At 37.7% G+C, this 15,429-nt stretch overlaps 1 protein-coding gene across 5 annotated transcripts in view; it reads right to left on the reverse strand.

Moving 5' to 3' along the window:
- Positions 1 to 3,684: 3,684 nt before the first annotated feature.
- The window catches only part of PBK (PDZ binding kinase), a 35,752-nt gene continuing 24,007 nt past the window's right edge, over positions 3,685 to 15,429 (reverse strand). For all 5 annotated transcript variants that reach the window (XM_041767239.1, XM_041767242.1, XM_041767240.1 and 2 more), the window contains 2 exons: positions 5,131 to 5,307; positions 3,685 to 4,639 (listed from right to left, as the gene is read on the reverse strand). In XM_041767239.1, the coding sequence (XP_041623173.1) occupies positions 4,440 to 4,639; positions 5,131 to 5,307 (377 nt within the window). In that variant the 3' untranslated portion in view covers positions 3,685 to 4,439. The remainder of the gene's footprint in view (positions 4,640 to 5,130; positions 5,308 to 15,429) is intronic.

Consider the following 15,429-nt stretch of genomic DNA (forward strand, 5'->3'; position numbering starts at 1 on the left):
TTCCATTATAGGAATGTACCATATTTTATACTACTGGTGAGCATTTTGGGTTGTGACTACTCGACTCTCTTGCCCTTTTATCTATTTTTTATTATTGATTTGCTGCCTTTGTTCATAGATTGTGTCCAGTGTATGTCCAACCCACTAGCCTTGCAGGTTCTCCTCATGCCAGTACCACATTGTGTTATATTCCTGTTGTGTATTATAAATATCCCTACCTTTTTTTCCTACAGGAGTATTGGGTCTATTCTTGGTCCTTTGCATTTGTGTGTACAGTTTACAATTCAGTTTAAGATCCTCAAAAAGACATCACCAATTCAAAAAATATCTGTTGGGATTTTGCTGGAATTGCATCAGATTTATAGGCCAATTTGGCAAGGATTGATAGTAAAAGCCATTTTATGTCTTTTTCTGTGCACATGGGCACATGGTGTCTTTCCCCATTTATCTAGTTTCTCACTAATTTGGGGTGTTTGGCATGGAGTTCTTACATACTTTGTTTGGATTTATTCTTAAGCATTTGATACTTTGACCCCACTGGAAATAGTTAATGTTTCATTTGCTGATAATAAAACTGACTTTTCTATATTTGACCTGCATTCAGCAACCTTTCTAAACTGATTTAATTCGAAAGGTTCATAGGTAGATTCTTTTGGATGCTCAGTTTTGAATTAATATCTCATTTCATTTTTCATAGGAAAAGCTTTCAACATTTCACTGTTGTCTTAGGCTGCTGTAACAAAAATACTGGGTGGCTTACACAACAATTTATTTTCTCAGTTCTCGGGGTTGGTAAGTCTAAGACCAAGGCGCTGGCGGATCTGGGACCCGGTGAGAGCCCACTGTTTGCCCTGCAGCCTTCTTGCTGCATCCTCAGAGGGTGGAGAACATATCTCCATCAGGGACACTAAGCCCAATCTGAAGGGCTCTCCTTCATGACCTAATCACCTCCCACAGGTGCCCCCCCCCTCCAGATACCATCACATCAGGGATTGATTAGGCTTCAGCGTGAATTTTAGGAAGACATAAACTTTCTATCCATAGCAACTATAAAATGTTATTTATAGCTTGTTAGATGTGGATACCCTTACTTATGTTAGGGAAGTTCCTCCTCTGCTCCGAAGTTTCTTGGAGGCTTTTGTTTTTATTCTCGAAGAAGCTTTCAAACATCTTTAACTGGATTTTCTTCTTTTTTTTTAATATATATTTTTTAAAGATTTATTTATTCATGATAGACATAGAAAGAGAGAGAGGCAGAGACACACACACAGGAGGAGGGAGAAGCAAGCGCCATGCGGGGAGCCCAACGTGGGACTCGATCCTGGGACTCCAGGATCGTGCCCTGGGCCAAAGGCAGGTGCTAAACCGCTGAGCCACCCAGGGATCCCCTAACTGGAATTTTTCAAAATTTTTCTTCTTTGGAAATTATTAGATTTTCTTCATTGCGTGATTACATTCAGTCAACCTGGTCTTCCTGAAATAATCTCAATTTGGCCTTGAAGTTTTTATGTTACTGGTATTGGTTCACTAATACTGTTCATGAATGAGATTGGGTATCTGTAGGCTATGCACCGGTCTCCTTTTTCATTCATGATAGCTTTTTTGACTCTAGATGACTCTTGTTAAGGCTTATTAGGCTTATGAATTTTATTTGTATTTTCAAACACAACCTTGGCAAAGCCTATTATAAATTTGTTTTCTGTGGTAGATTTTGTTTTTAAATTTATGCTCATTTCTTCTATTTTGTTTTTCCTATATTCCTCGCTTGCCAACTTTTCAGGATTTTAATAGCATTTAAGACTGTATAGAGCACAACTCTAGCTGCATCTCTCAAGCATTTATATATAATTATTTATTTAAAGATCTCTTCTAGGGGTCGCCTGGGTGGCTTAGTCAGTTAAGCATTTCTTGGTTTCAGCTCAGATTGTGTTCTCAGGGTTGTGAGATCAAGCCCTGCATCAGGCTCCGTGCTCAGCAGAGTCAGCTTGAGGATTCTCTCAAATAAGTAAATCTTTGAGAAAAATCTCTTCAATCTTAATCTACAAATAGTGGATTAAATAGGAAGTAGGAGGCAATAATCCATGTTCCTTGAGCAACTACTGATCTCCATTTTCTAGAGGCGCAAACAAGCTCTTCGAGGCCTTACCCTGATACTGATAGCAAAGGGAGATTTTCTGGGAGGTGAGAAAGCTACTTGGCTAAACCTGTTTGGATTTGTCAGTTATGATTACTTCAGCAAAAAGATTATTCCTGCTGTATCCTCCACCTAATCACATTACTGTTCTGAGAATGAGGCAAGTGGCCAAAAAGAAGGTAACATGTGAGACTTAAAGAGCAAGTTCCAGAACAAGGATAAAAAACTTCCTTGGAGTTTAGTTGCAGATAGTCTGCAACTTCGTGTTGAGAACAAGGCCCTATCCAGACACGGGGAAAGCATGCCGGGAACATTTTACAATGTCTGCCATAACAAGTGCCATGAATTCGTTGACCTAGTTCTTGGGCATTAGTTTGTTCCCATTTAGATATTCCAGCTATAGCAACTGGAAACTTCTCAAGGAAAAAAAAAAATTATTGGATTGTGTATTAAAAAGAATGCAATTCAGGAGAGAATGGGCCAAGAGACACACTGCTTTGTCACCTTGGCAGACCTGATGAGATCATATAAAACTCATGTGAGGGTAACTAACGTCAACGTGCAAAATTGTATGTAAGATTTTCCTACGAGTCAGCTTTCAATTTACTTTGTCACTTTACTGGTATGCTGATAGAAGATACACCCATAAAGTACTATTGCTTGATACAATCTCATTCTAAAAGGAACCTCCGGTGAATTCTAGAATTGTTTAAAGCTCAGCATATAATGGTTCCTCATCTTTCCAAGCTTCCCGAAGAGCCAGTAATTTTTAAAACTTTCTACAGTCAAGTCCAGGTATTATCACCTCAAGTCACAAACATAATTAAAAATGCTCGGGGGATGCCTGGGTGCCTCAGCGATTTAGCCCTGCCTTCGGTCCAGGATGTGATCCTGGAATCCTGGGATCGAGTCCCACATCACTCCCTGCATGGAGCCTGCTTCTCCCTCTGCCTGTCTCTGTCAATCTCTCTCTTTCTCTCTCTCTCTCTCTCTGTCTCTCATGAATAAATAAAATATTTTAAAAAATAAAATAAAAAATAAAAATGCTCGGGGAGTGGGGGGAGCCTCATGGCTCAGTTGGTTAAGCATCCAACTCTTGATTTCATCTCAGGTCATGATCTCAGGATCCTGGGATCAAGCCCCAGGAGCCTGCATCGGGCTCCCTGCTCTGCTGGAGATTCCCTCTCCCTCTGCCCACCCCCACCCTAAATAACAGACCTTAAAAAACAAATGCTGAGGCAGCTGTGGCACACAGAAATCACCCTTGTCTTATAGGCCGTTAAGAAACTCATTCACAGGGATCCCTGGGTGGCGCAGCGGTTTGGCGCCTGCCTTTGGCCCAGGGTGCGATCCTGGAGACCCGGGATCGAATCCCACGTCAGGCTCCCGGTGCATGGAGCTTGCTTCTCCCTCTGCCTGTGTCTCTGCCTCTCTCTCTCTCTCTCTCTCTCTCTGTGACTATCATAAATAAAAAAAAAAAAAGAAACTCACATTCATTCAATACATTTAATGGTGACTCTCAAATTAATAAAATACAAGACACCTTCTGGTAACTGAAGTCTCCTTTATTCTATATATCATCCTACTAGGATTTTATTTTTATGCCAGAACTACAAAATGCTTAAGATATAGATTACTAAATAAAAATATTTCAAAACAGAAAATACATCTAATAAAGTGAAAGCCAAAGACCTGGGGAGAATGGAGAGAGCAAGATAAGCCTTAACCAGAAACATCTAAATACCCAGGAAGCTAGTCTTGTGAGCCATATTCTCTCACCTTCTGGTGACCATATTTAATAATAAGCACATCAGCCAAAAAAGGCCAGGAAAAAGTTAAATGGCTTAAAAGATAAGCAAACGTAGACTTCTTTTTGTACGGCACAAAGTGCTAATTTCAATAGATCCATTAAAATAATATTTGAGAAACAGTAAAAGTGATGGTCACTCGATCCAAATTAATGTTAGGCATAGTTTATAGCATTGTATTACTGCTAGTGTTTTATATATATATATATATATATATATATATATATATATATATATATATATAAACGTTCAAACACATAAGTAGCTAGTTTCCTGAACTTAATAGAAAACCTATAATCTCAAATGCTTATCATCAGAAGCATATTAACAAATACAACTGTTTAAATGTTAACTAGGCGCTGTAGTCCTAAAGTGGGTCACTTCCAAAAAGTCTAATAATTACAGCTTATCATAGTAACTCTATAGTGTATTAGAGTAAACAGAACAGTTCTATACATGAGCCACACGTAAAGGCAGTAGTCATGAATACGCGGGGATCACTGGACATCTATTTCCAAAGCTTCCACGATGTGTGCGGCAGAAGGACGATCTTTAGGATCTTCGTTAGTGCATACAGAGAAAAGTTCAATTACTTTCTGGTACGTTTCATCCAGTTCTTCCATATTAACAGGTGGCCTCGTCCCCAAAGCTGCATAGTATGCTTCATCATCAAAGTCGCTTTCATCAAAAGTTTTATCTGTTTGTGAAGGAGTTGAAACAAACAAAATAACTAAGTCATGGAAAAGCTTAGCAACTGCTCAAACTCACCCTCCTGAAACAACTCATCAACCAGGATGCTTTTCATCATATATAGGTGGTCTCTTCAATACCCAGCCGTGGTGGAGATTAGCTATTATCATGGTTTATAGGTCATGAACCCCTCCCCTCTATGTCTATACAGTATACTGTAGGATAGCTTTCCAATCCTTTCCTTAGGTGAGGAGAGTTTTTAAAGCAACTTTTTGCTCTGCAGGGTCTTCTCAATTTATCTCCCTATTATTGTCAATTAACCTACATCTCATTTGTAGGAGATTAAACAGAGATTGCACCAAATTAGTCAGTATAAATATAATCCATATCTCATGCCATAGATTGAAAAACTTCCTCAAATTTTAACAATAGAAAGATGAAATATAATTTTATCAGCTAATCTTTAGTTCGGTTTATGTTAAAAATATGGAGTGATACCTTCATCATCATCATCATCTGGAAGATTAATGTGTGGAATAGACAAAGTCATCATTTCCCACAGAGTCAGGCCAAAGGCAAATATGTCTGCCTTGTCAGTAATAATGCCATTCTCTTCCAAAGCTTCCTTGGGTTTCCAAGGCTCGGTGCCAATGTAACAGGCCTCAGGATCAGTCACTGAGACAAGTAAAACACAAGTAAGATGGTCATTAGGGCAAGCACTAGAAAATGGGCAAACGATTTAACAGGTAGTGTAAAGGTTAATAAAGGTAGGCAATAAACATGAAAATGCACTCAACGTCATTACTAAGAATTATTTTTTTCCTTATCCAACTATTAAATATTCAGGAAGCTGGCCAGTTGGCAAGAGTATAGAGAAACAGCACTTCTCTTAGAAGGTGGCGGGAACTGGGGTGCCCGGGTGGCTCAGTCGGTTAAGCATCGGACTCTTGGACTTCAGCGCAGGTTGTAATCTCAGGGTCCTGGGATGGAGCTCCACGTTGGGCTCCCTGCTCAGGGGGGAGTTGGCTTGAGATTCTCTCCCTATGCCCCCCCCCCCCCCCCGGCCCCTCTTTCCCTCTCAAAAAACAAAAAACGAAAGAAAAGAGGAAGGAATACAGACTGTGGATGTCAAGAGCACAGACTGGAGCCAGACTGCCCTGCCTGGGCTCAAAGACATTTGTGAGCTATGTGACCTCGAGCAGATCACTCAATCTCTGGGCTTCAGTCTCTTCATTTTTGAAACTATGCTGCCATTAGGCTCAGAGAAGCACCATTTCTTTCCTTCTGTAATTGCTAAATCAGAGGAAAGGGAAGGGGTCAAATCACACATTGGCTCCAGGTGTAAGAGGCCCACTCACATTGTCACTTACATTACAAACAATTTTTAGAATTTTGGCTGGGATTGTGTTGAATCTCTACATCAATTTGGGAAGAATTAACCTGTTAACATGAGTCTGCCGATCCCCAATCATGATTACTCCATTTCTTTACATCTTATTTAATTTTCTCAGAGGTCTTAGACTTATTAGAATTACTTTTAAATATTTTATGCTTTGTGGTACTTGTAATTAAAATTTAAAAAATTTTCATTTTCCAATGATGTCCTGCTAACATATAGAAATATAATAGCTAACTTCACTTATTAATTCTAGTAGTTTTATAGATTCCTCCAGATATTCTACCTAAACACTCAGATCAACTACAAATATGAACAATTTTATTTCCTTTCCAATCTTGATGTCTCTTGCCTTACGTCAATGGTGGGACTGTAGAACAATGTAACACTGGCAAGAGCAAGCAAACTGGCCTTGTTCTCTTGGTTGTGGGGTTGCCTCAAAGTTCTCTGTATACATTTTCTGAGGCTAAGTTCTGTTCTGTGTCTAGATAGCAAGAGGGGTTATTTGTTTTTTTAACTATGAATGGAAGTTGGATTTTGTCAACACTTCCATCATCTATTGAGATGACCATGTATTTCTCTCATCCATTAATATTGTAAATTCTGTTGACTTCTGAACATTAAAATAACTTTTCTTTCCTGGGATACACCCTAGCCAGTCAGATGTACTACCCTTTTTATATATTGTTTAAGATTCATTTGCTAGTATTTTGTTATGGATTTTTGCATCTATGTTTGTGAGAGAGGTTTCTTGAAGTTCTTTTTTCATTATTTCTCAGGTTTTGATACTGGAGTTATGCTGGCCTCAGAACAAATTGGGTAGTGATCTTTACTCCTTTTCTGAAAAAACTGTATAAAATCAGTATCATTTCTTCCTTGGATGTCTGATAGAAATGAACAGTGAAAACATCTAGGTCTGTATCTCACACATTTTGATAGGCTGTATTTTATCTTTTATTCAATTAAAAATATTTTCCAATTTCCCTTTTCATTTTCCTTGATGCTAGGTTATCTGAATCTGTGTTATTGAATTTCTAAATACTTGGGGTTTACCTAGATTATCCTACTGTTGTTTTCTAACTTAATTCCATTGTGGTCCAAGATATGCTATTATTTCTTCCACATTCTTATACATTTTTCTTTTCAGATTGAAAACCTTTACTTCTGGGGTACTTGGGTGGCTTCAGTGGTTGAATGTCTTGCCTTTGGCTCAGGTCATGATCCCTGAGATTGAATCCCACATCAGCCTCCTTGCAGGGAACCTGCTCCTCCCTCTGCCTCTGCCTTTTTCTGTGTCTCTCATGAATAAATAAATAAGATCTTTAAAAATAAATAAGTAAATAAAAATAAAACCTTTACTTCTGCTAAGAGTACAATAATCTCAAGCTCTTGAACATTTTACAAGGCAAAAGTAGATATATTAACTAAAAATGGAAGTTTTCAGTATTTGATGCTATAACTTTCATTTCTCCCTAAGGTTAGTATGAAAACAAAGTGAATTGATATAATTTGTTTTCAAACAATACATAGGAAAAAACTAGGGAGCATGTTTAATGAAAGAAGCTTCTCTTCAGAACTAAAGGAAAGCTCTGCCTTGAGGGCCTCAAGAAATGTACAGGGAAAGGAAAAAAACAAAGAAACTAACATTTAAAGAACAAAAGGCAGGAAAGAGAAGGAAATATGAGAATCCAGCAGTCAGGAAGGAGCCAGTAGACAAACATTAACACTAAGGGTGGGGGATAGCCCTAGTAAGTACCGTACACTATGAAAACAGAGAACAAAGATGCCAAACTAGGGGAGTACCCAGCACTGGGGAGCAAGAACAAAAGCTGTCTCTATGACAGCCTTCTTACTCAAATCTGCTTTAGGAAAGTAGAGTTTGGAAAGCAGTCATGTCCAGTAAAAGCTCCCTGAAGGCTTTGCCCCATCCCATTTGAATTTAAGAGGCACCTAATGAAATGTACAAGGTAAGAGTATAGACATGGTTTTAACAGCAGTGATTCTGTGGTGATAAGGAGGCACACCTCCCTCTAAGTCAGTCAAATTCCTACAGAAATGCACCAGGCCAAGTAGCTTTTTAGAACTCTGGATCTAATCTATGAGCTCCAATTGGAGATGCTAGCCAAGTGCATTTCCTATATGTCTGCTTATATTTGTCCAAGTGTGAGATTAGAATTTAAACATAATGGAAGTGGTTCCCCCTCATATGTTACTGATTAAGACTGCTTCTCTGTGAAGATGGGTTGTTCTGACAAAAGTTGGGCGTGATCATATATTGATAGGTCACTCATTCCTTTTTGTCAATACAGAAACAATTGATATTTTATTGTCCTTTGCTACCTTCAAAGAGCTTAAGCAGACATTACCTTATATCTCATGAACACTGTATCAAATTGAAAAATAATTAAACTGGAGCTTCTCCTCATCCTTCAATTTTTACCCGAAACATTATTTAGGGAGGCCTTTCTCAATATCTAGGGTGTGTTAAGTGATGCTCTCATGTTTACATAATCCCTTTTATCAAAATAGTCATTATACTTTAGTATGAATCATTCAAGAGCAGCTTTCAATCCTGGATATGAACCCTAAAAGGGTAAGAACTGAAAAAACAGAAGAGGAAGGAGAGCTTCCAAATATATTCTATGAGGTCAGCATTACCCTGATACCAAAACCTTACAGAGACACAATCAATAAAACTACCAGCCGATATCCCTGATGAGCATTAAGTAAAAATCCTCAACAATGTATTAGCAAACTGCATACAATAGTACATTAAAAGGATCATTCACCACAATCAAGTAGATTTTATTCTGGGGATGCAAAGATGGTTTAAGATGGACAAATCCATCAGTGTGATACACCACGTTAACAAAATAAAGGATAAAAATCATATGATCATCTCAATAGATGTAGAAAAAGCATTTGACAAAACTTGACATCTGTTCATGATGAAAACTCACAAAACAAAGTGGATTTGGAGGGAGTATACTTCAAAGCTACAATGGAGGCCATACATGAAAAACCCACTTGCTAACATCAATCTCAGTAATGAAGAACTGAGAGCTTTTCCCCTAAGACCAGGAACAAATAAGAATGTCCTTCTGTGCTACTTTTATTCAACATAATACTGGAAGTCCTAGCCGTAGTAATCAAGAAAAAGAAATAAAAGGTATCCAAATCAGCAAGGAAGAAGTAAAGTGCAGATGACATGACACTATACCCCTAAAGACCCCACCAGAAAACTATTAGAAGTAATAATGAATACAGTAAAGTTACAGGAGATAAAATATACAGAAATCTGTTGTATTGTTGTGCCCAAGATCGCGAATCCGAGAAACCGCCAAGGAGCCGACACCTATGCAATCACACGAGGGTTTATTACAAGCTCGAGCCTGGGTCCAAGTGTACCCGACACAGCGGAGCAGGGACTTGGACCCTGAAACTAAGAGGCTTAGCAACTTTATAGGGGCCAGTGGCCAATGGGATACACAGAAAGTTGCACAGTCATGTTGGTCCACAAGCAGGTGGCTGATTGAATTACATCTTACCCTACAGTATCCATTTGAGCTGGCCTATTACTTTGGTCAGAATTGGAGAGAGAGCAGCTTTGGCAGGCACCAAGCAGGGTTACATTGTTATGAGCCGATTTCCAATTAGGGTGTGCCCAGTGGTTTGACTAGGGTGGGGCAGCGCCTTAAGCAATAAGCAGGTTATGTGGGGGTCATACAGGAGGTGGCAAGTGTAGCACAAAATGGAATCAGTCCTGCTCTGCTTGTCCCAGGGGTAGGGGACTTTTGTTAAATTTCCTGGGTCCCACAGTATCTCTATATGCTAATAACAAAGTAGCTGAAAGAGAAATTAAGAAAACAATTCCATTTATAATTGAATCAAAGAGTATATAAAACGGGGTGGCCTGGGTGGCTTGGTCAGTAAAGCGTCTGCCTTCAGCTCAGGTCATCATGATCCTAGGGTCCTGGGATGGAGCCCTGAGTCAGCCTCCCTGCTCAGTGGGGAGTCTGTTTCCCCCTCTGCCCCTCCCACCTCTGCTAGTGTGCAATCTCTCTCTCAAATAAATAAAATCTAAAAAATTAAAAAAAAAAGTAAAATAGCCAGGAACAACCTTAACCAAAGAGGTGAAATACCTGTACTATGAAAACTATAAAACAATGATAAAAGAAATCAAAGATGACACAAATGAAAAAATATTCCATGCTCATGGATTGAAGGAATATTGTTAAAATGTCTATACTATCCAAAGCAATCTACAGATTCAATGCAATCCCTATCAAAACACCAACAGCATTTTCACAAAACTAGAACAAATAATAGTAAAATTTGTGTGGAACAACAAAAGACCTCAAATAGCCAAAGCAATCCTAAGCAAGAAAAACAAAGCTGAAGTTATCACAATTACAGATTTCAAGATATACTACAAAGCTCTAGTAAAACAGTATGGTACTGGCACTAGCAGACAAACGGACACATAAAGGAACAGAACAGAGCCCAGAAAGAAACCCATGCTTATATGGTCAATCTATGACAAAGAAGGCAATCAATCAATGGTGTTAGGAAACCTGGACAGCTACATGCAAAAGAATGACACTGGACCACTTTTTTTTTTTTTTTTTTTGGACCACTTTCTTATACTACATAAAAATAAACTCAAAATGGCTTGAAGACCTAACTGTGAGACCTGAAATCATACAACTACTAAAAGAACACATAGGCAGTAATATCTTAGACACTGGCCTTAGCAACATTTTTCTAGATATGTCTCCTCAGGCCAGGGAAACAAAAGCAAAAATAAACTAATGGGCCTACACCAAGACAAAACACTTTTGTACAATAAAGGAAACCATCAACAAAACAAAAAGGCAACCTACTGAATGGGAGAAGATATTTACAAATGACATATCGAATAAGGGGTGAGTATACAAAATATATAAAGATTCATAAAACTCAACATAAAAAAACCAAACTATTGACTTAAAAAAAAATGGCCAGAAGATCTGAATAGACCTATCTCCAAAGACACACAGATGGCCAACAGGCACATGAAAAGATGCTCAACATAACTAATAATGGGAAAACTGCAAATCAAAATCACAATGAGATACCACCTCACACCAGTCAGAATAGCTGGTATCAAACAGATAAGAAATAGTAAGTGTTGGTGAGGATGTAGAGAAAAGGAACTCCTAAGGTACTGCTGGTGGGAATGCAAATTGGTGCAGGTACTGTGGAAGAGAGTATGGAGGTTCCTGAAAAAATTAAAAACAATTTCCTTATGACCACTAATCCCACTACTGTTGTTTACCCAAAGAAAACAAAAACAAGAATTCAAAAAGAAATATGCACCCTTCTGGTTACTGTAGCATTGTTTACAATAGCCAAGATATGGAAGCAACCCAAGTGTCTGTCAATAAATGAGTAAATAAGGATGCAGTATATATACACATATACATGTACATGTACACACACACATACACACACACACCATGGAATATTACTGAGCCATAAAAAAGAATGAGATCTTACTATTTCTGACAGTATGGATGGACCTAGAGAATACTGTGTTAAGTAAATTAAGTCCAGGAAAGACAAATACATATAATTTCACTTATATATGGAATTGATAAAACAAAACAAATGAACATACAAAAAAGCAGAAATATACCTATAAATTCAGAGAACTGACGGTTGCCAGAGGTGAGGGGGTTGGAGGGATGGGTAAAGGGGAGTGGGAGGTACAGGTTTCCAGTTATACAAAGAGTAAGTCATAGGGATGAATGGCACAACATAGGGAATATAGTAAATGTATTGTATTTACTATATTGTATTGTAACGGTATTGTATGGAGACAGGGGTAGTTATACTTGTGGTGAACACAGCATAATGTACAGACTTGTCAAATCACTTTTGTTATACACCTGAAACTAACATAATATTATGTTGTTTAATTAATGTCTAGATGCTATAGTCATTAAAAAATACATATAGGGCAGCCCGGGTGGCTCAGCGGTTTAGCGCCGCCTTGGGTCCAGGGCCTGATCCTGGAGACCAGGGATCGAGTCCCACGTCGGGCTCCCTGCACGGAGCCCGCTTCTCCCTCTGCCTGTGTCTGTGCCTTCTCTCTCTCTCTCTCTCTCATGAATAAATAAATAAAATCTTTAAAAAAAATACATATAGAAATTTTTAAGACAGACTGTATCTATCCCATTTTCCTCTATATTCTTAGTACCAAGCATAGAGCCTGACTATTCAGTACTAAAAATATCTGTTCAATCAATCAATCAATCTAGAGAGTACCACTGATAAAATCAGGCTTATCAGAGAACATCTTATATATATATTATAGTTGTAAAATGTGAATGTGTCACCTATTAAAACACAAAAGTTAAAAATACGTTTTAAAGATTTAGGTGTATTTTTTCCAAATGTTTCTTAATATGTACATATTTAAGTGTTCTTTTATGATGTGTTCATTTAACTCCATATATTTGGATATACCATTCCTACAAATATACACCTATATAATTTTAATGATATTCTATTGTGTGGGGCTCCAACAAATTAAACCATCCTTTATTGATGGGCATTCACCTAGTTTCACAGACTGTTCTGCTACAAGGTGTATTTTTGTGACAAATTTAGTGCATACACAATTAAATATAAAGAGATTAATTTTTTTTTTCCCCAGTGCCTGTTATTTTTAAGTGATCAGGAATAAACTTCCTCATAAAGAGAAAACATTAGCCCAAGAGAAGAGAAATGCCTTCTAATGCATGGCTTGTTTGGTAGCTTTTAAGAACTACTACGCTGGGGAGCGCAGGTGGCTCAGCAGTTTGGCACCACCTTTGGCCCAGGGCCTGATCCTGGAGACTCGGGATCGGGATCGAATCCCACGTCGGGCTCCCTGCATGGAGCCTGCTTCTCCCTCTGCCTGTGTCTCTGTCTCTCTCTTTCTCTCTGTGTCTGTCGTGAATAAATAAATAAAATCTTAAAAAAAAAAAAAGTATCTATTGAAAATAAATGCCCCCAGGGAAGCACAAACGCAGGGTTTACAGCCACACAAGATGGACTGATGCTGGGTGCCGGCGAAAATTTCATGTTGTAGTATTTTTATCAGGATTGTCATGTTTTTGTTACTGCTTCATTTTCAAAGCTACATGGGTTTTGATTCTTCTGTCTCAATGCTGTTTCTTCTATAAGCATACATCTCTTTGGTTTTGTAGAAATTAATGTATCAGGTTATTATAAAAAAATGCCTACACTGCCCGATTATTTTTTGGAATATGTTCCTGGGAATTAATTATAGGATCAAAGGGCATTTTGAAAGGGTTTTGTTCATTTTTTAAAAAATACATATTTCCAAATTGTCCACTGTAGTAGTTACCAGTGCTGTTCATCAATTAGTTCATCTTCTCTTCCTTCAAAACACACAGAAGGATTGCACTTTCTGGCCTGTCAAGTTTGGATGGAGCCATCTGCCTAGTTCAGGTCAGTGAGTTGTGAAAGAAGTGACTTGTGTTATTTCTAATCTCAAGCACTGTGTTCGTTCGTACAAGACTTTCTAGAGCAGTACTTCCCAACAGAACTTTCTGTGACAATAGAATGTTCTATATCTGTGTTGTCCAGTGTGGTAGCCACTAACCATACATAGCTACTGAACACCTGAAAAATGGCTGGCTGGAGTGGCTAAGGAAATGAATTTTTTAAATTAAAAAAAATTAAGTAGCCATATGTGGTTAGTAGCTACTGTAGTGACCAGATCTAGAGCCTTTTTTACCTTCCAAACATACAACAATGGCAATATTCCATATAGTGGATGGTCCAGCAGCTTATGTCCTAAAATGAGAATGGCATGGAACATAGCCATATGGACCTGTGACTTGAATAAACCTTGGTTTGAGGTCACTGAAGTTTTTTGCCACCACAGCAAAACTTATCCTAACTTGAATGATACACCAATCTCAACTTCTACTTAGCCTGTGAGAGTACATGTAAGCTATCCTATTTCTCATAGTAGCATAGAGAAATTTTTCAAAGAATTTTTCAGCAGTCATGGCTTTTTTTTTTTAATCGTTTCTAGCTTTTGTGCCCAATATTATGGAAATATTGACCTACAATTTTTTTCCACTACTTTTTTTTTTTACATCTTTAATCTACGAAGATGGAAGGAAAACAGCTTTATTTTTTGTAAAATGTCCAGACATCATCATTTATCAATTCAACTACCTCTAATACCAAAATGTCACTTTTATCATACCGCAATTTCGATATATTGGGGAATACCTGACTTCCTTATATTTTTCTGCCTATTTTGTCATGCGTATCACTGCTTTAATTACTGTGGTTTTATAATATTTAACATCTTCTGAGGAAAATTCCTACTCCTCATTCTTTCATGAATTTTCCTGGCTAAGTTTGAACATGTATCAGGGATAAACTGTTCATATGTTTATAAACTGTTTTATGTGTTTATAAACTATGAACTTTGACATTTCTAAAATAAAATAGATCACATTGGGCTAATGCAGAATTTATGGGCTTTTTAATTCATTCACTTCTGCTTTCTATTTTTAAGCCTTCATTTTTTTCTGATGAGAGCCGAATACTCAAACTTAATTTCACAGGGCTAAATAATGAAAATGTTTTCTTCTGTGTAATACTGACCATATCAAATAGGTTTGATTTGTGACATTCTCATATTTTCTAAATATTGTATTGGTGGAATTTGATTTCAGCTAAGAATTATTTACAAATATTTTGAATTCCTAAAAAATGTGAATGTCTTTGTTTCCAATGATGTCACTAATATCTGGATTTATAGCACCGAGGATAATGAATGTCAACAATTAGACTATTTCCATTTTTTGTAATCTGAGGTCTTCTCTTATAACTTAATATATGTTCAATTTTAATAAATACTTGGATATATAAAGATTGACTTATTATCTACTCAGATCTTCTCTTAGTTGTGTCTATTTCATCTATTAAAGATTGAGAAAATTATGCTTAAAAAAAATCTTAATTTTGTTTCACAACTTCTCCTTTTATTTTCAAAAGCTTCAAATTTGTAGCAGTTATATAGCCTAAAGACTCATAATAATCTTATCTTTATGAATGATTATAGACATCTCTATAAAGTCACTTTATTTTTCTTGGCTTTTTCCTTTGACTTAATTCATAGACTTTTACTTTAGCCAGAAATTAAAAATCCTAAATAGGGGATCCCTGGGTGGCTCAGCAGTTTGGAGCCTGCCTTCAGCCCAGGGTGTGATCCTGGAGTCCTGGGATCGAGTCCCGAGTCCCATGTCAGGCTCCTTGCATGGGGCCTGCCTTCTCTGCCTGTGTCTCTGCCTCTCTCTCTCTCTCTCTCTCTCTCTCTCATGAATAAA

Source organism: Vulpes lagopus, chromosome 8, assembly GCF_018345385.1.
Source record: "Vulpes lagopus strain Blue_001 chromosome 8, ASM1834538v1, whole genome shotgun sequence".
Taxonomy (NCBI): domain Eukaryota; kingdom Metazoa; phylum Chordata; class Mammalia; order Carnivora; family Canidae; genus Vulpes; species Vulpes lagopus.